The sequence below is a fragment of the Eptatretus burgeri genome, chromosome 3, assembly GCF_056783735.1.
Source record: "Eptatretus burgeri isolate ZD-2024b chromosome 3, Ebu_testis_v1, whole genome shotgun sequence".
NCBI lineage: Eukaryota > Metazoa > Chordata > Myxini > Myxiniformes > Myxinidae > Eptatretus > Eptatretus burgeri.
This window is the reverse complement of record NC_140963.1, coordinates 33,557,521-33,580,468: the sequence shown is the minus strand read 5'-3', so window position 1 is coordinate 33,580,468 and position 22,948 is coordinate 33,557,521. Positions and strand designations below refer to the sequence as shown.

Genomic DNA, 22,948 nt, shown 5'->3' with positions numbered 1-22,948 from the left:
TCTCCAAAAGCTCAGTGGCTGTGTTTGTCTCGTCCAACAATCCTGTGTTATGTCTCACTTATTAGTCTGTATGTCCATACGTGTGACAGCTCAAAAATGAGCTTTAGATACTGTAAAACAAACAAACAACTGTCTCGATGGAAACCTTCCTCACCAAGCTCTCATGGAAGGAAGAGGAGGGGGGTAAGCTGCATCGTCATTTCAAAGTTAAACAAATGACATACCCATAATTGTCCAAAACGCTCCAGAAGAAAGCATAACATGGTGTGTGTGTATATATATATATATATATATATATATATATATATATATATATATATATATATATATATATATATATATATATATATATATATATATATATATATATATATATATACATACATCTGTGACCTGCAAAAGATACCATGTAAACCTGTACTAACCTGTTCCATGGTCGGGTTGTCAGCGAGTAAACCGTCTCCCCCACCAGATTTTCTGGTGAGGAGGGTGTTTGGATATGGACACCCAGCAGGATTAAAAACAAAACCTGTCAAAGGGCAGAGGAGCTCCTTGTGAGCCAACGGCCATCCATATCTCGTGCCCAACTGTGTCTGTGGACGTCCTCCTGCAGTTGGGTTACTTTTTATTAGGAGGTTGGTGGCAGGATTTGCACTCCGGCCACCGTAAAACACCCTTCATTCCGCAAAACACAAAAACGCAAAAAAAAAATCTGAAAACCCACTCCATGGGAGTACCTCCTGTGCAGCTTCCCTTCGCAGGGCAGCAAAGCGGATGATGGGATTGGGGCAAAGCCTTCGGGACCTCCAATCTTTGATGATAGGAGGGAAACCACGGGGTAACATTCCTGGGTCAGATTGCGGGAGAGTGTATCGGAGTGGTGCTGAGGTGTCGTCCACCAGACGGTGGTCTACTTGGGTTAACCTGAGGCGGTCCCTTCGGGTGGGTTTCTGGAATGTCCCATCCCGAAGAGAGGATGATCACCTGTCTCTGTTATCATCTGAGCTCAAGCGTTTGAACATTGGTATTGCAGCTCTCTCTGAGGTTCGGAGACCGGATTGCGGCGAGATCATGGTGGGTGGTTACACCTACTATTGGTCTGGTCGCTCTGATGGTTACTATACTCAAGGAGGTGCTGTAGCTGTGTCCAATAAGCTGACCCCAATGATAATTAATTGAGGTAACACCGGTCAACGAGCATATTATGGGACTAAGGATTCGTCACTCCTTCGGTGTCATTTCCCTGGTCTCTGTCTATGCTCCGACTGAGGCGAGTGATCTCACCGTGAAGGATGCATTCCATGCCACGCTCGAGTCTGTGGTTGATCAGTGCCCCAGACGAGATACACTTCTAGTCTTGGGAGATTTCAATGCATCGACTGGAACTGATAGGGATGGTTATGAGACATGTGTTGGTCCCCATGGGTCAGGAACTATGAACCTGAATAGCACCAAGTTCCTTGACTTTGCAAGAAGTCATGGACTTAGGGTGGCTGGTTCATGGTTTCAGCACCCACAAGCTCATCGCTGGACTTGGTATTCCAATGCTGGCAGTGTGGCTAACGAGATTGACCATGTCCTCGTTGATGGTCGCTGGAGGATGATCCAGAACTGCAGGGTCGACCGGAGTGATCAGTTCCTCAATACTGACCACAGGCTTGTTGTAGCAACTCTGAATTTGCAGCTGAAATCCAGGAGAATGGTACCATCCCAGTCAAGGCTGGATGTTGGCAAGCTCAAGGATGAGAGGGTCGCTGAGGAGTTTGCGAACAAGCTGAGTGGAGATTTGAGAGGTCTGGGTGCTTTGGGGGGTCCTGAAGAGTTGTGGAATGCAAGAGCATCGATTGCTTTTGAAAAAATTCTTGATTTTATACGCTCGTTGACATGCTGCCTTCTGATCACACAAATCCCTTCAATTAATCTGACCAGATATCGACTATCTTTTTATCAAATGTAAGCAGACAGAGCGAAATTAATCAAACATTAATCATACACATTTCAAAGTTTCAAGTGTCATCAAAGATAGATATATATATATATATATATATATATATATATATATATATATATATATATATATATATATATATAGATAGATAGATAGAATTGTTTATCAAGCCTCCATCTCATGACCCTTGAACTGATTCACTAAACATAAACTGAAAACTAGACTGACATACAAATTGTTATTACACGAGTACGGTCATATGGCCAAAAATATGAACCCTCTTGCCTGCCGATCCAGTTAAAAACTTTGCAGCAATGTCTTGGGGGTCAAGTGCAGTCAGATGATCTCGGTGAACAAGACAGATCATGAGATGGTTGAGGCGTTGTTGAGTCATTGTGGAATGTAACCAAGTCTTCATACGCCTGAGTGCACTGAATGACCGTTCAGCTTCGCATGAACTTGCTGGGGAAACCAATAGAAGCCGAAGCAAACGTTCTACCTGTGGGAACATTCGACGGACTTCCGGCACCATGTCCACAAATATCTTACGGTAATCCTCAACAGATGAACCACTGAACTGGTTACGAAAGAAGCAAAGTTCTTGCTCTCGGGAATCCGACAGTTCGGGATATTTGCGGACTATTTGTGGTTTGAATGACCCAGACAGGAGCATTTCACCCAAGTCCCTATACGCCATGAGGTCGGTTGATGTGAAGTACTCGTTCAAGTTCTCGGATGCGCTGTCGATGACTTTTTAAAATTCAACTCTGTATACCTCTTCTGCAAAATTGGCAGTGTATTCCTGTGTGCCTCCATCAAGTCTCTTCGGAAGCTTGCGCTTACGAGGGAGGGTCACTGGATTGAGTTGGCACTGCTGGAGCTTCTGTTGTGCTGCTTCGAAAACGTCCTTAAACGTTTGGTCGGAACGGAGAGATTGGAGATTCTGTGCAGTTACCTTTGCAGCAGTAAGCATACCAGAGACGGTAACTTGTGAACCCTGAAGTGCCTTATTGAGGTATTCAAGGGATTGGAGAACGGGCAATGATGCAAACAGACCGAGAACACACTTTCCTGATGAAAGATAGCTTCGAATACCGTTGGCTCGCGATGCCATGTTTGTACCAAAGTCATCACTTGCTTGTTGAAGGGCATCCAGTAAAGCTTCAGAGTTATCCAATATCGATTTCACGGCAGGAGAACGAGTTAACCAACGCGTCAGGCAAATTGGCCTCAGTAGTGTAGGGCAAGGAGTGTCAGCATCGTCAGCGTGGATATTCAAGTACAGATGCTTGAATTTTCCAGAGTAGTTGTAGATGTTGCCGAGTACCTGGACATAATCAAGGGCGTCTCTTATGAACGGTGCAGTTTGTAGGGCTTTGGATGTAATGAGTTGGGTGACATGAGCTCCACAGTGAACATAATTGGCCAGCGGTTGGAGTTTTTTTTAGCTGTGCTTGACAGCCCTTGTACTTTCTGGACATGTTGCTTGCCCCATCGTAAGTCTGCGCTCCAAGATGTTCAATAGGGAGTTGACACCGAATTAGGACATCCTGAAGCATCTTAAAAAGTGATACTCCTGTTGTTGACGATACTTGGTAGAGGCCGATGAGATCTTCTTGAACATCAAATGAATCCGTCACATAGCGCATACACACCGACTCCTGCTCATTACCCTGAATATCTTGCGTTCCATCAGTTACGAGTCCGAACTGAGTGGACATTTCATTCACGTGACTGCAGATATTTCTGAGGATAGCATAACTCATCAACTGTAGAATTTTGTTCTGAATTTCTCCACTTGTGAACGTCGTCTTCCTTGAAAGCCACATCTTGAGGTTTACATCATCCTCAGCCCGCAACTGTAAGAGCATTTTGAAATTCCCTTCAGAAGCATCATTCCCACGAATCGCAAAACCTTGTCGGGCTAAATATTGCAGTGAGGTGATAATCTTCAGATGTGCTGACCGTGCAGATCTTTGCTCTTCTAGAAGTTTGCTGCTCAGCTGCACATGGACACCAGATTGACTTCTGTGAAATTTCAGATTTTCAGAGGCAAGCCTATGTGTGTTTGATCGTTCGTGTTGTCTGAATTTTTCTGTAGCCTGTTTCCAGTTCCGAAAGCCCTTCGAGACAAATGCGTCTTCTGCACAGCGGGCAAGTTCGGTAAGTTTTTCACGAGAAGCATCCGTACAGGTGTGACAGAGTACACCGCCGATGCTATGATCAAAATGAAGCCACGGAAAATCTTTGAACTACTGTTGTTGAAACTTCAACTTTCGGTTTGGCAATATTTGGACTGGGATACAACTGACATCATGAGGTTGAAAAGACTGATCTGGGAAATTAGGCCGAGTACTCGCAGATGCACCCTTTTCTGCTATCTTCTCCTTTGAATCGTCCACCTCTTTCTGGGAACTTGATTGCTCCAGGAGAGTGGTCGGGGAAGTGCTACTTGATACTGTCGCGAAAAACTTTCTGATATCCATATCCTCTATGAAATGAGAAGGGAATTACATTTCAGTTGAATAAAATTTGACATGTGAATTATTAGGGTTATTTTTGCGTCACATGGCATTTTTAAGGTCAGCATACTTTTGGCGAGGTCACTATACCTCCAGGCACAATGTTGACATGTGATAAGCTTTGCGTAGCACATGTATTACTAAAAGAGCGCCAATACGAGTTCAGTTCTTAATTTAGCATCTGAGCTCCCAATTTAGCATCCATTACTCGCTTCGTTCTCGGCTACGCGCTTATTACATTTATTACTTTTGGTTAGTCAGATACCCTGGCATTTTATTACCTGGGATTATTAATATTCATCATTTTACTTAATCTGCATTTAATTAACCAATGAGCTAAAGTTGAGTGAGATGATTATGAAATTATTGGTTCATAGTTAGCGTCGTCGTTAAAGATTGTGTTCTTGATTTGAATGCCATCAAAAGGGTTCACCAAAGGAATGAGCTAAAATCAGTTGTAATGTGAACATTTATGTAATTCTTTACCTCTCACAAACCACGAGACCACGAGACGACGGATTAAGATCTTTTGCTGTCCAGACGCGCACTCTCTTCTTTCCAATTATTGTACATAGTTTGTTGATTTGTAAATACGTTCATCATTTCCACTAAGGCGTGGCCGTAGTGCAAAAAACAAACAAACAAAAAAATAAACCAATGTCACCCGCAGGGTGACCCGTATCTTGCCAAAAGATGACCACTTGTGACTTCTTTAAGGTCACACTGAGGTGAACAGAGCTGCTATCCACCAGGAGCGACTCCTTGAGGAATATCTGCCTAAGAGAGATTCCGATGAGAATCGTTCTACAGAGTAACCTTGAAAAATATGCTTTTGCCTCATAACGTCACCAAATGACGTCATAATGTCTCAAGCTTGACATATCTAGAAAGCACTCATCGAGGTGTTCAATTTGAGGTACTACACGATATGCTTCCGAAAACTTGAAAATTTGACCTTGGGGTCAAATATGTTTGACCTGAGGTGCTAACCATGAAGATCAAGGCCAATCGCCACCAAAAATTAATCAGCTGAGCACCAGACCATGAACTATATTCCCATGAAGTTTGAAGACGATCCGATCAAAATTACTCAAAAAATAAGGGTTTCGTCGACTCTCCTGATTTGCGACAAAGTGACCTTGACCTTTGACCTTGACCTTCAAAATTTTATGCGCTGAAAGGGACCTCCTATAGGCCTTTGATATGCGAAGTTAGAAAAATTTCCAATGATAACTGTGCTCTGCAGAGTGATTTATACGTGATTACAGACCAAAAAAAAAAAAAAACATATGAAGGTCAAGGCCAATCGCCACCAAAAATTAATCAGCTGAGCGCCAGACCATGAACTATATTCCCATGAAGTTTGAAGACGATCCGATCAAAATTACTCAAAAATTAAGGGTTTCGTCGACTCCCCTGATTTGCGCCAAAGTGACCTTGACCTTTGACCTTCAAAATTTTGTGCACTGAAAGGGACCTCTATAGGCCTCTGATATGCGAAGTTACAAAAATTTCCGATGATAACTGTGTTCTGCAGAATTTTTTATACGTGATTACAGCCAAAAAAAAAACAAAACATCAAAGCTGACTAACATAACTTGCAAAACTTCGTTTTGGCAAGATAAAAACAACAACTTTGAAACCGCGTGCCTTTGTTTAAGTAGAGTGCGTGCCTGTACGTTTTGTTTAAGTATAGTGTGTGCCCATATGTTTTGTTTAAGTATAGTGTGTGCCCGTACGTTTTGTTTAAGTATAGTGCATGCCCGTACGTTTTGTTTAAGTATAGTCCGTGCCCGTACGTTTTGTTTAAGTATAGTGCGTGCCCGTATGTTTTGTTTAAGTATAGTGCGTGCCCGTACGTTTTGTTTAGTATAATGCATGCCCGTACGTTTTGTTTAAGTATAGTGCGTGCCTGTACGTTTTGTTTAAGTATAGTCCGTGCCCGTACGTTTTGTTTATGTATAGTGTGTGCCCGTACGTTTTGTTTAAGTATAGTGCGTGCCCATACGTTTTGTTTCAGTATAGTGTGTGCCCGTACGTTTTGTTTAAGTATAGTGCTTGCCCGTACGTATTGTTTAAGTATAGTGCGTGCCCGTACGTTTTGTTTAAGTATAGTGCGTGCCCGTACGTTTTGTTTAAGTATAGTGCGTGCCCGTATGTTTTGTTTAAGTATAGTGCGTGCCCGCATGTTTTGTTTAAGTATAGTGCGTGCCTGCATGTTTTGTTTAAGTATAGTACGTGCCCGTACGTTTTGTTTCAGTATAGTGTGTGCCCGTACGTTTTGTTTAAGTATAGTGCGTGCCCGTACGTTTTGTTTCAGTATAGTGTGTGCCCGTACGTTTTGTTTAAGTATAGTGCTTGCCCGTACGTATTGTTTAAGTATAGTGCGTGCCCGTACGTTTTGTTTCAGTATAGTGCGTGCCCGTACGTTTTGTTTAAGTATAGTGCGTGCCCGTATGTTTTGTTTAAGTATAGTGCGTGCCCGCATGTTTTGTTTAAGTATAGTGCGTGCCTGCATGTTTTGTTTAAGTATAGTGCGTGCCCGTACGTTTTGCTTTAGTATAGTGCGTGCCCATACGTATTGTTTAAGTATAGTGCGTGCCCGTACGTTTTGTTTTAGTATCGTGCATGCCCGTATGTTTTGTTTAAGTATAGTGTGTGCCTGCATGTTTTGTTTAAGTATAGTGCGTGCCCGTACGTTTTGTTTCAGTATAGTGTGTACCCGTACGTTTTGTTTTAGTATAGTGCGTGCCCGTACGTATTGTTTAAGTATAGTGCGTGCCCGTACGTTTTGTTTTAGTATAGTGCGTGCCCGTACGTTTTGTTTATGTATAGTGTGTGCCTGCATGTTTTGTTTAAGTATAGTGCGTGCCCGTACGTTTTGTTTCAGTATAGTGTGTGCCCGTACGTTTTGTTTTAGTATAGTGCGTGCCCATACGTATTGTTTTAGTATAGTGCATGCCCGTACGTTTTGTTTAAGTATAGTGCGTGCCTGCATGTTTTGTTTAAGTATAGTGCGTGCCCGTACGTTTTGTTTTAGTATAGTGCGTGCCCGTACGTATTGTTTAAGTATAGTGCGTGCCCGTACGTTTTGTTTTAGTATAGTGCATGCCCGTACGTTTTGTTTAAGTATAGTGTGATTTAAGTTAGAAAGGTGAAATGAACCATTTTGGTCGCTAAAGGGGCCCAGAATCGTTGGGGGTTCGACATGGTGAAGAAGAAGCTGACAATCCTCTTTATTTTATTTTCAACGGTGCATTTAAAATCTCTAATTTAATCATTCTAAATCACACAGTTTAATGAGACACCTTATTCTGTCGATCTATCCTTCGTCTTTGTCCTCGTGCAAACGGAAAATTATTCGGATGATGGCGGAAGAGAAACTCCTTCCGGAACGTTATTTTTCCCAGTAGAAATTGCAAGCCACGGCTAAGCTACGAAGCCTAAGCCTTTTTTAATCAGATTTTCGAGGTATTCTCATTACTACCCTATAGATACTGTATAATCCAAGAACAGAATTAAAAAATAATTTTCCGTTCGTTTGTCCGAACCGCTTAGGTGAATTTTGCACATTTTTCAACAGCTACCTTTTAAAATCTATAATTTAATCCTCATAAGTCCGACGACCGAATGAAACCTCTCGTTTTGTAGGTCTTTACCTCCCCTAAGTCCAAGTACCGATGAAAAAATTATTTACATTAACCGCCGCAAAAGCGAGTGAATCAGCGCATTTTATTTTATGTTTCCCAAGTATTCAAAGCTAATTTAGTCGCCAAAATACCCACTTTCCTTCGATTTTCACCCGGTTTTCAACGTTGGGATTTAGGCCGCTGTTATCGAATGCGAAATATGAAAACAGAATTACAAAATATCTTTCCGTTCGTTCGTGCGAGCCGGTAGAGTGGAACTGCGTCATCCTGCACAAGCTCCACCATCTCAATCAGCATACCAGGCCGCGAAATCTTTTATTGGCAGATAACTCGACGATGCAAAGTCACAAAAATTAAACACACACATCATCGTGCAGGTAATAATATCAGGCTTCCGGCAATATAAGTTAGAAAGGTGAAATAAACTATTTTTGTCACTAAAGGGGCCCCGAGCCGTTGCGGCCTAACATTATCCGAGGCGTGGCGCTCCGGGCCATGAAGCCGCGATTTTTTAAACACTCATAAAATGACGATACAAAGTCCGAAAACGTCCCAACATACCTCAAAATGTCCAGGTCACGTTCCCTGTTAGTGGTGACCAATCCAACGCTTGGCGAATTCTGCTTCGCAATGATAGGAAGAGCCGACATCGAAGGATCAAAAAGCGACGTCACTATGGACGCTTGGCCGGTGGGAGACCATGGCTTGGGAAGCACGGATTCTCAATGTTGAATTGTTAACCTATCATCTTTAATAGAACTATAATAGACCAATAAAACTTTAATAGAGATTTAAAAATTTATTCTTGGATTTGAGGAGCGCGTTTTGTGTAACGTAACTTACGTTCAATGAAAAAAGTGTGTGGGGGGTCATTGAAGACCCCCTTGATAAAAAAAATGGGGGGGCATGTCCCCCCCCTCCGTCCCCCATCAATCGACGCCCATGGTGGAGTGCCTTCAAGACCACCATCCTTGATGTTGCCGGTGGATGCCTTGGAACTCACCGAAGGGCAAAGAAGAATTTTGTCTCTCAAGGGACACTGGATACTATTGACCAGAGTCGCAGGGCCAGGCTGAATGGCAGAGCTGAGCTGTTCAGGGAGCTGAGGCGTAAAACTGTACTTGCACTTAGGGTGGACAAGGAGGCCTATGTGCAAGGAATCTGTGAGGGGGTAGAGCATCACTTGTGGACAGGAGATTTTTGCCCCGCTTGCAGGGGAATTCGCGCATTACGTTCATCCAAACCCATCCCTCAGAGCACTGCATTTAGAGCAGAGAGTAGTAGGCTCTTGACAGAGGAGTCTGAAGTTAAGGCCCGCTGGGCCGGTTACTTTGAGCGGTTGTACCAAGATGATCCACCAGCTGTCGAGTTGGACGTCAAGGGTGATACAATCTCTGTTGCTCACCCTCCAATCAACTGTGGTCCACCTTCGCTTGTGGAAACACGGGCTGCGGTGAACCGGTTGAAATGGGGTAAAGCTCCAGGGATCTGAGGCATCCATGCTGAACTTCAAGGCTGGTGGAAATGCTGTACTCGTGTCGTTGCATGCAGTTTTGTGCTCTGCCTGTAACACAGGAATCATCCCAACTGATTGGAAGAGGGGCCTTGTTGTCCTTCTCTGGAAAGGGAAGGGTGATCACCAAGACTGCAACAACTACCGAGGGATGACGCTGCTCTCAGTGCCGGGCAAGGTCTTTGCTCGGATAATCTTGATAGGGTTCGCCACCATCTGCTTGAGCACCAGCATCCAGAGCAGTCAGGCTTTACACCAAAGAGGTCAATGATTGACCGTATCCTTGCTCTTCGGGTCCTCACCTAACGCAGACGAGAGTTTCGGCAGGGGCTGCTTGCAGCCTATGTTGATCTCTGAAGAGCGTTTGATTCAGTGAATCGGGATGCCCTCTCGAGGATTCTTCGTCTTCGTGGGGTGCCACCAAAACTGATCGATCTGATGTCTGAACTCTACTCTGGTACTGAGAGTGTTGTGAAATGTGGTGGTACCATCTCTGACTTATTTCCAGTTGTTACTGGAGTTCGTTGGGGTGTGTACTGGCACCCACACTTTTCAGCACTTTTATGGAATGGATTCTAGGGAGAATGTCGGAGAGATCAAGCTGCGGTGCATCGTTTGGGAATGTCAAGATCTTGGACCTTGATTTCGCAGATGATGCAGTCATCTTTGTGGAGACTTTACATATCCTTTTGGGGGCCCTCGAGGTGCTAAATGAGGAGTCGGAGCTGCTGGGATTACGGGTTTCTTGGGTCAAAATTAAGATCCAGTCTTTCAATGACATATTGGATGCTGCTGTCCTGTCTGTGCCTGTTTGTGGTAAGGATGTTGAGGTCGTACACAGATTCACTTACTTTGGCAGTGATATTCATGTCTCTGCTGGCTGTGAATCAGAGGTCAATAGACGTCTGGGTCGGGCCTGGGGAATCATGGATTCGCTGAATCATGGGGTGTGGCGCTGCCGGTACCTTTGCGGGAGGACGAAAGTCCGAGTCTTCAGGTCCTTGGTGCTTCCAGTCTTGCTCTATGGATGCAAGACTTGGACTCTGACCAAGGATCAGAGATGGAGACTTAATTCCTTTGGTACCAGGTCTCTTCGGAGAATCCTTGGCTATCGCTGGTCAGATTTTGTGTCCAACGAGCGGTTGCTGAGAGAGTCTCGGATGAGATTTGTTACCTGCATCGTCCGTGAGTGTCAGTTGCGGCTGTGTGGACATGTGGCTCGTTTTCCTGATGCTGATCCTGCTCACCGGATTCTCTCAGCGAGGGAGTCTCATGAGTGGAGGAGGCCAATGGGCCGACCACGTGCCTCGTGGTTGCAGCAGGTTGACTGGCATCTCACGGAGATGGGGATGGGACTGGCAACTGCCTGGGGGATGGCCAGACGGAGGCCCCTGGAGTACCGGTGGAAAGTGGATGCAGTGACGCGCTGTTCTGGCACATGCTCCCATACCTGACCTGACCTACATATATATATATATATATATATATATATATATATATATATATATATATATATATATATATATATATATATATATATATATATATATATATATATATATACATACATATAAAAATAAGAGTAAGATAAGAGACCACTCCAAAAAAAACAGCAGGAGCCTGTGGTGAAAAATACCACGATAAGAAAAAAAAAAAGTAAAACTTTTATTCTTGCACTACTTCAAAGAGTTCAAAAATGTGAATATCTTGAGTTGTGTGCACCTGGTGTTTGAAGAAAAGAAGAGACTAAAATGACTTTTAACAGCTTATTGATTGATTCAAAACTTGCGATGAATAAACTTTCATTGCATTGTATAAAGATCGTTTTCGGCTGAGGAAGGAAGTCCAGGCTGTTCACAAAGCCTTGTTCTGATTTTAAAATTAAATTACAACCAAATCAAAAGAGATACAATGAATTGGTCTTTTGCGTTTTGTCACATAATTCACAAAGTTTATCGTGTTATTCAGTACACCTCAACATGTGCAGCTTTCGTGGCACGTAGACGTAGCACATCCAAACGCTAATCCACTTTTCAATCCACATGTTGGCCAACATACCACTCATCACATGACTGATGCAATTGATTATCCTTGCACGAAGTGTTTCAACGTCAGCAAGAAAGGTTTGGAAAACAACCCTACATATACCACCATAGGAAGAAGTCTAAGTATGTTACATTGGGAGACCATGGAGGCCAGCAGACTGGAACACCATGTCCAATCCATCTACCAGGGAAACCAGGGAAATCTACCAGGACTATCGTCGGAAAGCATCCACAAATGAAAAAATAAATTAAAAGTCAAATGCAGGTGAGCGACTTGAGACAATGGAGAAACACAGTTTGTATGCTTCCACCACGTGTCAGCACACCGTGTGTGTGTGTGTGTGTGTGTGTGTGTGTGTGTGTGTATATATATATATATATTATAAAAATATAATATAACATAAATATAATATAATATATATAAATAATATAATACAATATATATAATATAATTAAATTATAATGATAATATACATATCCATATATATCTTGGTGTTGTCTGAACATAAAGGCTAGGGTGTTGGGCTTGGGATCCTCTGGTCCTGAGTTCAAATCTTGCTTGGCTGTTGAATTAATACTAGGTGGGGTTGACAGCTTGTCATCCTCCCGGGGTCAACAAAATAAGTACCAGATTGCTGGGATGATGAAGCCATTCGAATGTCCTGCATCAGAGTGGTGGCCTGTCCAGGATTGTGCCCAATCGCCGAGCAGACTGCTTTGGCAGTACCAATATATATATATATATATATATATATATATATATATATATATATATATATATATATATATATATATATATATATATATATATATATATATATATATATATATATACACACACACACACATACATACATCCATTGGGACCATACTCTATACAGAGCGTTGGTATGTGTATATAATATATATATATATATATATATATATATATATATATATATATATATATATATCTTCTTCTTCTTCTTCTTCTTTCGGCTGCTCCCGTTAGGGGTCGCCACAGCGGATCATCTGTATGATCCGCATAGTGATTTGGCACATGTTTTACGCCGGATGCCCTTCCTGACGCAACCCTGGTCGCCTCCTACGACACAGGGATATGGTACACCTATTTTAACCGGGGTATACACCGGCCCAGCATACTGGTACTCATTTTGCCGACCTCGGAAGGATGACAGGCTGAGTCAACCCCCTGGTGTATTAATTCAGTGGCCCAACGGGGCTTGAACTCAGGACCTTTTGGATCCCAAGCCGCTGCCCTAACCACTGCGCCAACACCAGGCTTAATATATATATATATATATATATATATATATATATATATATATATATATATATATATATATATTATATATATATATATATATATATATATATATAGCTCTGGAAAAAAAAATAAGAGACCACTCCAAATTTTTTTTTTAAATCAGCATCTCTACATGTATGGCAGCCATTCCATTCCAGTGTCTGTTGAATTCCAACACAGGCACACCTCATTCTACTTCGTGAGGTACTGATTCAGTGATCACCTGAACCGAACCTTATTTAACAATGAAAAGTATAAAATCCACTGCCGTGGTCATCACTATCATAAGAATAAGGTTCATAAGAACAAGGTCAAGCAGCAGACATTGGGGACAACAAAGCTACAGACTGGCAGAGGGCGAAAACGACTTTCCACTGACCAGGATGACCGCCAACTCATTCGAATGTCACTCAACAACCATAGGATGACATCAAATGACCTACAAAAAAGAATGGCAAACGGCAGCTGGGGTAAAGTGCACGGTGAGGACGGTTCGAAACAGGCTCCTAGGAGCAGGGCTGAAGTCGTGCAAAGCTAGAAAAAACCCTTCATCAATGAGAAGTAGAGAAGAGCCAGGCTGAGGTTTGCAAAAGACCATAAGGATTGGACTGTAGAGGACTGGAGTAAGATCATCTTCTCTGATGGGTCCAATTTTCAGCTTTGCCCAACACCTGGTCATCTTATGGTTAGACGGAGACCTGGAGAGGCCTACAAGCTACAGTGTCTCGCACCCACTGTGAAATTTGGTGGAGGATCGGTGATGATCTGGGGCTACTTCAGCAAGGCTGGAATCGGGCAGATTTATCTTTGTGAAGGACTCATGAATCAAGCCACGTACAAGGTTGTCCTGGAAGAACACTTGCTTCCTTCTGCTCTAACAATGTTCCCCAACTCTGAGGATTGTTTTGCCAACAGGACAATGCTCCATGCCACACAGCCAGGTCAATCAAGGTGTGGATGGAGGACCATCAGATTAAGACCCTGTCGTGGCCAGCCCAATCTCCAGACCTGAACCCCATTGAAAACCTCTGGAATGTGATCAAGAGGAAGATAGATGGTCACAAGCCATCAAACAAAGCCGAGCTGCTTGAATTTTTGCGCTAGTCATGGCATAAAGTCACCCAACAGCAATGTGAAAGACTGGTGGAGAACATGCCAAGACGCATGAAAGCTGTGATTGAAAATCATGGTTATTCCACAAAATATTGATTTCTGAACTCTTCTTAAGTTAAAACATTCGTATTGTGTTGTTTAAAAATGAATATGAACTTGTTTTGTTTGTATTATTTGAGATCTGAAAACACTGAATCTTTGTTGTTGTTTTGACCAGTTGTCATTTTCTGCAAATAAATGCTCTAAATGACAATATTTTTATTTGGAATTTGGGAGAAATGTTTTCAGTCGTTTATAGAATAAAACAAAAATGTTCATTTTACTCAAACGCATACCTATAAATAGTAAAACCAGAACAACTGATAATTTTTTCCAGAGCTGTGTATATATATATATATATATATATATATATATATATATATATATAGTGTCCCAAAAAATATATACAACTTAAAATGCTTCGTTTGATCCTAAAAAAGCAGTAATTTTGTCACTTGTGCTTCATTTCTTGTTGCAGAGACCCTGAAGTTTATTTTGATATAAAGCAAGCGCCAGAAAAATGCCAAGACTGACCGTACAACAACGGACGAAGATTGTTGAACTTTGGCACCAGACGAAAAGTGTCATACAGGTGCAACGTCTTTACTCGAGACATTTCAGTATCCTATTGCGCCATGCACCAAACTTTCGGACAATAAAGTGCACCATCACAAAGTTTACCCATGTGGGAACCATCTGTGACCTTCACAAAGGTCACAGTGGTCGGAAGAGGACAGGTCATAGTGAAGAAAATGGTGAGACAGGAGGTCGTTCAGAGTCCAAAAAAAATCGATTCGATGACTTTTGCCGAGACAAACATTCATAAGAGCACCGTTCAGAGGATCCTTCGCCAAGACATTGATGCCTTTCCATACAAAATTCAAACGGAAACGGTACTTACTGATCAACAGAAATGCAAACGACGAGACTTTGCAAATTGGTTCTCAGGAAAGTTGGAGGAAGATGCAGACTTCCTCAAAAAACTTCACATGACGGACGAATGCCATGCTCACTTGTTCGGGGAGGTAAACAAGCAAAACTTTCGGTACTGGGGAACTGAAAATCCTGGTAATGCATCAACTGAACTGGTGCCTCGATCTGTTCTCAAAGTCACCATGTGGGTGACGGTTGGTTGGTATGGGATAATTGGTCCATACATCTTTGAAGATGACCAGGGACGCACTTGCACGGTAAACCAGAGGAACTATCATGAAATGATTCAGGAATTCTATCTGCCTGAGCTACGTACTCAGGCCCGTAGGAGAAACAACCTGATCCAGATGAGAACCCAGTGGCTCCAGCAGGATGGGGCACCGCCCCATACAGTCAGGGAAACAAGGCGTTTTTTCAACCAACATTTTGAGGGCCGCTTTATGTCCCTCTACAAAAACGTTGAGTGGCCACCGTATTCCCCTGACCTTACTCCTCCAGACTTCTTCTTGTGGGGGTATCTCAAGGACAGGATCTATGGAAACCCTAGGCCTCAGACTCTTGATCAGCTGAAGGAAAACATCCACCGAGAAATCAAGAACATTCCTCAGGAAACGTTTCCCAAAGTGATGGAGAACATGACAACGCGTTTGCAGGCAGTGATCGGACAACGTGGAGCCTACGTCGAACATGTGGTCTCAAAGAAAATGACGATTCTATTCCAAAATTTAAATTTTGGTGGCAATTTTGACATTGGTACAATAAACTTCAACCTTTCAGCTTTCTACCCAGCCATATATCTTTAAAAAAAAAATGTTATGACCATCCTCTTTGCAGATGAAAAGTTGTATTTTTTTTGGGACACCCTGTATATATATATATATATATATATATATATATATATATATATATATATATATATATATATATATATATATATATATATATATATATATTACATAAAGCTCTTTGTAACCACCGACTGACTGACTGATATTATAGATCGGTACCTTCCAGGTGACATAGAAAGCTGACATTTTGCGTGCTGATGGACACCGAAGCAGGAAGTACACAGGACAAATTCACAGAATTATTGGACAACATCCAAAAATGAAAATAAAAATAAATGGAAAAAAAAACATGAAAAAAATGCAGGTGAGTGACCTGAGACAATTGGGAAAGCACGGTATTTCTGTGTGCCAAAGGGCATTGAAGCCGATACACCAGAAAAACGAAAATCACAGAACTGTCAGAAAGCATCTGTAAATGAAAATATAAATAAATTAAACAAAAATAAATAAATGAAAAAAATCAAATGCAGGTGAGCAACCCGAGACAATGAGAGAGCACGGTTTGTATGCTTACACAATGTGTAAGCACACCCCACTAGTATATATACATATATCAGGGACCCACGGAAACTTTGCACAATGTAAAATATGACTTCAAGTCCTCATCCCCCCCCCCTCACCTACTACCCTCACAAACCCAGTCATCAGCCTCCACATTCCAACACCAAGTCCTTAACCTTCCCATCCCGACCCCAGGTCCTCAATCTCCCCCTCCCAAGGCTTCAATCTCCTCCTCACTCCATGCTTTCAAACCCTTTCCCGACACATACCAAACACAGAAACCACGATCGAAAGAGCAACAGCATAGCTCCGACTTGTCATGGCCAATCACGGTCACCTGTCCAACTCACAACCCCATGAGATATGTGGAAACCCCATGGAACTGCAGCTTTCAAGTGACCATATGAGCATCCTAATTGTGCTGATAAATGATCCTAAACTAATTATCTTCTTCCTGATGCCTAAGTAAGTCACCAATTTATGTGGAGTCAATGTGTATCATTTCAATAGAACATTGTTGACACATTATGGGACAATAGTCGATTTGGTTCGTCCGATACCCCAGGTGTGTATCTTTGTGAAATAAACTGTTAAAAAAAGAATAAATAAATAAATAAGTTTCCGTTGTTCTCTCTCCCAGTTTATTTATTAAATATAGTACACACATAAAGTCACTTGTCCTGAGTGATTTGAGTTGCCCTGGTCGCAAACGGCTTTAGTTATTAAATATCATTCGTTGAAGGACAGATTGGGTTCTGGATGATTAGTATCTGCATGGAAATCACCCGATGTCTGGCATGGTGACCACTCAAACCACCATTTAGGTGCCGAGTGTGAGGGAGTACCAGCATGTCTCTTAGCTGGCTCAGACATTCCACTGAAGCACAGTCGTGCCTGACTCTCTCTTCCTGCAGTCCCTCCACTCTCAACCCCCACCATTAAATTGTGTATTTGTACATGTACATAATTTTAACCTTGTTCTGTATTGATTTGTTTAATTTTTGTTTCAAATACAGTAGGTACTTAAGTGAGGGGTTCAGTTAAGTTAGGGTGACAAAATTTTTTTCCCTTTCAATGCATCCCTCATGATAACACCACTAGCAGAGTTCCCACCCGACGGGCGATCTTGTTGCAAGCATGCAAAACATTCTTCTGATACATACCTTTATTAGGGCAGTGTTTTGGCAAGTGACAACTCTGTATAGACAAAAACTAATAACCTGGTTACGTGCATGAAGCAAAAACATCCCTGCTACTGATAATTCAAAACATCTCACAGCACTGGAAAACGCGGGGACAGGAATGTACTGGAAATAGTGGAGACTTGTAATACCCTCCCTCACCTAGAGGCGGCGTTACACGATACACATTTACATCGAGAATTTGTGTCCCCGTCTCCTCTCTCCCACCCCCACACCCCCCCCCCGCCTCACATCCCAAGACCGCCAGCAAAGATAAAAACATCCCTATACATTAATTGGGGTCATGCTGATCCTATGTAGCAAGTCTGGATGTGGTCAGCCCAGAACTGTAGGAGGAGTAGCACGACAAACACACACAAACACAAACACCTGTTCGTGAATTACAGTGAGGATTTATCGTGGGTATTCATCTAATTATACATTTATTGATGTTGTTCTGTATTGATTTGCCAAGTTATTTTGTCTTTTGTATTTAGTTAGGTGAGGTTTGGTTGCATCGTTGGTTTACAACACTGTCTATGGGAAATATTTTTCACAATACACATTACTTTCCTCGAACACATCTTGTTCGTATATATATATATATATATATATATATATATATATATATATATATATATATATATATATATATATATATATATATATATATCACAATTTGAACCTGGAATCCCCACATTATGAATTAAGTGCTCATATCGAATCAGCAAACAGGCCAACCTTAAATTTAAATCTTTAAAATATATGAAGTTACTTTGATCCTTCAACTCACATTTTTGCGTGATAAAATTTTCATTACTGCTACTATTTATTTACAACCTGCCCCTCTCACCACATGACCCATCGTATTTTGCAAAGACCTTAACAGAATCGGATTCTGTAAATATATACATTTTGTTTTGCGTCTCATGTTTATAATCATGTAAGTGGAATTATCAGCAGAAAGATTTCATGGCTTTTTGGACTTCCTGCTCACATGCACCGGGCATTCGTTTATACTCCTCAAATCGTCTGATTGGGAACATTTACGTTGACAGATGGAATGGTGAGCTCTTTGATTTGAGACCTTTCCGCTTAGGTTTTTTTTTTAGCATTCAGGCGTCTCTGACGCTCGGCCCCTAATCACTCTGCGAATCGGGAATGAAAAAACTACAGTGACATTAAATCAGACAAACGCTTTATCAAGATATTCCTTCGCATGCAAACTTCAAAACGGCGGTAATTGCATAATATATCAAAGCAATCTCCTTCCTCATCAAAAAGGTCACTAATCTACAGGCTAGACTAGGCACTACAAATTTTGGTGGCACCTTGAAGGTCCCTCCCCACCTTCATTCCCGTTGACATCCACTGAGCTTTTTGACACAGTTTCCCAAGCAAACAGAACACTGGCTCGTTGTGTTGGATTCACAGCTGAATAGAAAGACCAACGGCACAAACATCGTACAAAAGCACTGCAGGAAAATGACCCACGGGCGGACGACAAGGCCGGAATTAAAGGGGACATTCCTTATAACTTTGCTCATACTGGTAAGTCGATTTCAACAAACAGCAAACAGAGAAACCTTTCTTGATTTCCCATTATCTCAGTAAACCATTTGCTAGGATATAGTCAAGATTGTTTTTTTTTGTTATACATTGGCAAAGAGGGATGAAACCAAAATCACAAGTGACTCCAGAGATAAGAGTGGAAACCCAAACTCCCCTTTCACCTGCACATGATGACAGGTACCGCTTTGCAAACTCTTTTTCACCGATCGCCCATCTTAGCTGAATCGAAGGACCCTAACTCGAACCATTGCTGCTGTTTGGTGGAATGCATGAGATAGAACAGCTGCTCGAATCCGGCAGTCCATGTGTTCTTTGTAGCACCTCATCATGCTTTTGATGATGGAGATTTTAAACTCTATTCCTCACCTCACGGCTTCCGACTCAATCTTTCTCCTGTTCCCGCAGCTCTTTGTTTAATCTGCACATCATTTATTTGTCGAAGGTCTTGCTTACCTCAATCAAGCACATTTAACATCGATTTCCTGTTCGCCAAACTTATCCTCCTATCTCATCATTCCAGTACCCCACCAATAGAAAAATGCAGTAACGATTCTTCTCTTCAATTCGCTTCATAAAATTATTTTCTGATTCCGACAACATCCTTTATGAAAAGGTTTCTCACCATCGTCTTTCCGATTGCTTCACCTGCAATGTGGAATCTTTTCACAGTCCGGAAGATGAAATGAATTAGCCGAATGTACACACCGCCAAAAAAGGCCAACGTTCGAACTACAATAATACGTTGCACTATGAGCTCGATTAAGAATTACACTTATTTCTCAATCTATGTCAATTTGGGTCCATCAGCTTGAATAAAAATGCACTTCAGGTGAGTTAATTCATTGCAGGCTAGTTATTTTTTGATCAACTCTCCTTGTGTTTTTAAATATAAAAGTTGCAAGTCTACTTTTGTTGCTCTTGCTTGAACCATTCCTTCTTAGATTATCAAATAAAAACTCGCTGCCTCATTAAATATATTTATAAATGAATGTGGGTGCTTTGTTTTTTTTTTCCAGGCAAGGGAAATAATGACCAAATGGGGATTTGTTAAGGTTTGCTTCGTGGAGTTGTGAAGAGCTGCTGAAAGCTTTGTACAGGTTTGAAATTTGTTGATAAATACCAAGGCCATGAGCAGCTGTGCTTGTAGATGTCAGAAGTCGAAAGTAAGGCTTGTAATGAGGCCTTGGGAAGGTAAGGTGGGCCAAAGTCTGGAGGCGGTATTTGATTGTGCTGCAATGATTGGACAAGTTCTTTTTTTATTGACTAATTGCTTGATTGAAGTCTTTACTGTGCATTTTGGCCACGCCGTGTTTCTGCTGTACCTTGAACCTCAATCTTCCTAAGAAAAGAAGAAGAAGAAAAAAAAAGGGTCCCCATGCGACCGAGAGCGTGTAAAGCGAGGCACGTTTTGCCCATGGCCAGGCCAAGAAACACATTCGTTGAAGAGCGCACGGTGACACCAAGACCACCCTGTGAATGTTATGATTTAATGTATATTTCCTAAATGTCAGTAGGAATCCAAAGAAAATATTCCTCGACGGTAATTCCAATCAGGAATATGTGCGATTTTTGTTCCGTATTTTCCACTCTTGGGCACCCATCGAACATTGAAAGAAAACCAAGAAATACCTCTTCTAACATACCACCTCCACATCCAATATCAATCAAAAGGTTCTACAAACTCACATTATGCTGAATAAGCAATAGGTTGTCAACGAATCTACAAACTCCCTAAGTTTGCACGAAATTTTTAACGAGTGTTTTTTGTAGGAAAGCAATACGAGTATTTTTTGTTTCCAGGGATCTAGGCTCATGGAAGAGCTAAATGAAAAGTGGTGACAGATTCGCAAACTACCGAAGGATATTGGGTGGGGAGGGTGGTCATCCACAAAGCGGAAAGGAGGAACAACACAAAAACGAGTAATAATGGCTGGGAGAGTAAGAGAATGGGAAAGAATCGGAGTAAGTAGAAGAGATCATGAATGCGCATGTGTGAGTACATGAGGTAGTGATGGGTAAAGGGTTTGAACGACCTCTGAAAAGGCTATATTGATGTTCATTTGTAATTGTAAAACCTTGCAATAACAGGCTGTCTTGGCTATGCGCTTCCTGCTTAACTCTCTGAGTTAATTTATAACCAAAAATTACTGACCAGTTCATTAGTAAACAAATAAATATTCACTTACAATGGAATATTAATCTTGAATGTGAAGGTTATGGAGTATAAGACTACGTCGGAGGACAAGTATTACAATAGATTTTCAACTGAGAGATGAAAAAGGTCAGTCAATGCCGCAGGAAGTGAGGAGCAGCTGACGGTGTGAGTGTTAGCCCTTTGTCTCTTTTGCTTTGATGAAGGGCTAATGCCTGAAACGTCTGCTGAAGTCTTGTTTCCCGGCATGGGTTGATATACTCTTCTTGGCTTTCAGCTGATGATATTCACTTAGCTAGACTGTAACACAATGTGCTGTTCATAGAAAAGGTCCCAACTCCGAATGATAGTTCTTTTTCTCCCTTGTATATGATAGTTCTTATAGAGCAAATACTGCACTGTATATTGACACAATACATCATAAGTGCAATGCGGCTTTCAGCTTGATTTTTCAGATTGGCTTTAAAAATAAAGGTTTTATCTCACAAAATCTCTTAACTACCAATAAAACATATTTTATGATGTTTTCTTCTATTTCTCGGAAACTGTTAAGGCCTAAGTCACATTTACTCTACGGCGAGGATACGGCAGCTTACACCCTCTGAATTGACAGAAACGTGCGGCGGCCGCAGAGTTTCTGCGGTGGCCTCAGGGTGGCCCTACGCCGTTTGGCTATCTTTTACAGGCCGTAGGGGTCGCCGTGGAATTATAACGTGGTTATAACTTTTTTCATTTCTCCGTTGGCCGTAGCAATTCGACAGGTCGTAGTTGTGACGTAGTTGTGTTCCACATCGACCGTACATAGGGCGTACGGTGGACTTGCGTTATTCGTGCGGCTGCCGTAATCTCTTATCAATGAAAAATAAATTTTTCCCGAAACACCGAACACATTTTAAAAAACCGAACACAACATCGCGTTCATGTTTGTTCACGCGTCTCCCCCACCTGTTCGAGCCGCATCTTCGCGCTTTGTTCATCCAGTTCGTCGGTGGAAGTACTCGTGAAAGCTTCTCTCGTGTGTCGATCGCTACTTTACCTCGTATTTTCACCTTGATTTGTGCTGTTTTTTTTTACTCATCTTGTGTTTTAATTAATAACAAAAAAGCGTCACGTGATGTGACGGACTGTCGGGCAAGGATTTAATTTCACAGAAAAACCGGTTGCAATTTGGAATATCCATGATTACCTCAGCCCAATGCGTTTGATGAAAGTGATTGTGGTTCTGGGGGCATCATGTTGATGAGCTGCCCTGGGGGCAGCGCTCGCAGAGTGCGTGGGCGATCGGAACCCAGGCCGGAGCTCGAGCTTGTGTGGACCTTTGGATTGGTGATTGTACCAGTTTGCATACAATCCACCACCACCGAAGGTCATTTACTCATCTTATTTTACCTTAAACATGGGGAATTTCAGTTGAAAGTGGGTTTTCTTGGGGTCCAGGAACAGATGAATTCACTCCATTATTTCTTATTGGGAAAATAGTTTGGGAATCAAACTTTTTGCAATCTGAACAGCCTCCTGGAACGAATTCAATTCGGATTCTGGGGGAACCACGTACTGGTATGTTCCGAACTGTTATATTTTTATTTCAGTCAAAAAAGAACTGGTATATATACCCACTCGTTACC

General features: G+C 41.9%; 1 protein-coding gene across 5 annotated transcripts in view; it reads right to left on the bottom strand.

Moving 5' to 3' along the window:
* Window positions 1-22,510, bottom strand: part of LOC147029652 (uncharacterized) — a 443,651-nt gene extending 421,141 nt beyond the window's left edge. For 4 of the 5 annotated variants that reach the window (XR_015056005.1, XM_085872860.1, XM_085872862.1 and 1 more), the window contains exon 1: window positions 22,269-22,510. Coding sequence is in view for 1 of the 5 variants with exons in the window: in XM_085872861.1 (XP_085728987.1) it covers window positions 22,269-22,300 (32 nt within the window). In the remaining 4 variants the exon portion in view is untranslated. Of the gene's footprint in view, window positions 1-8,681; window positions 8,819-22,268 lie in introns of those variants that run through there. The other variant, XR_015056004.1, reaches the window with a different exon arrangement.
* Window positions 22,511-22,948: the final 438 nt, after the last annotated feature.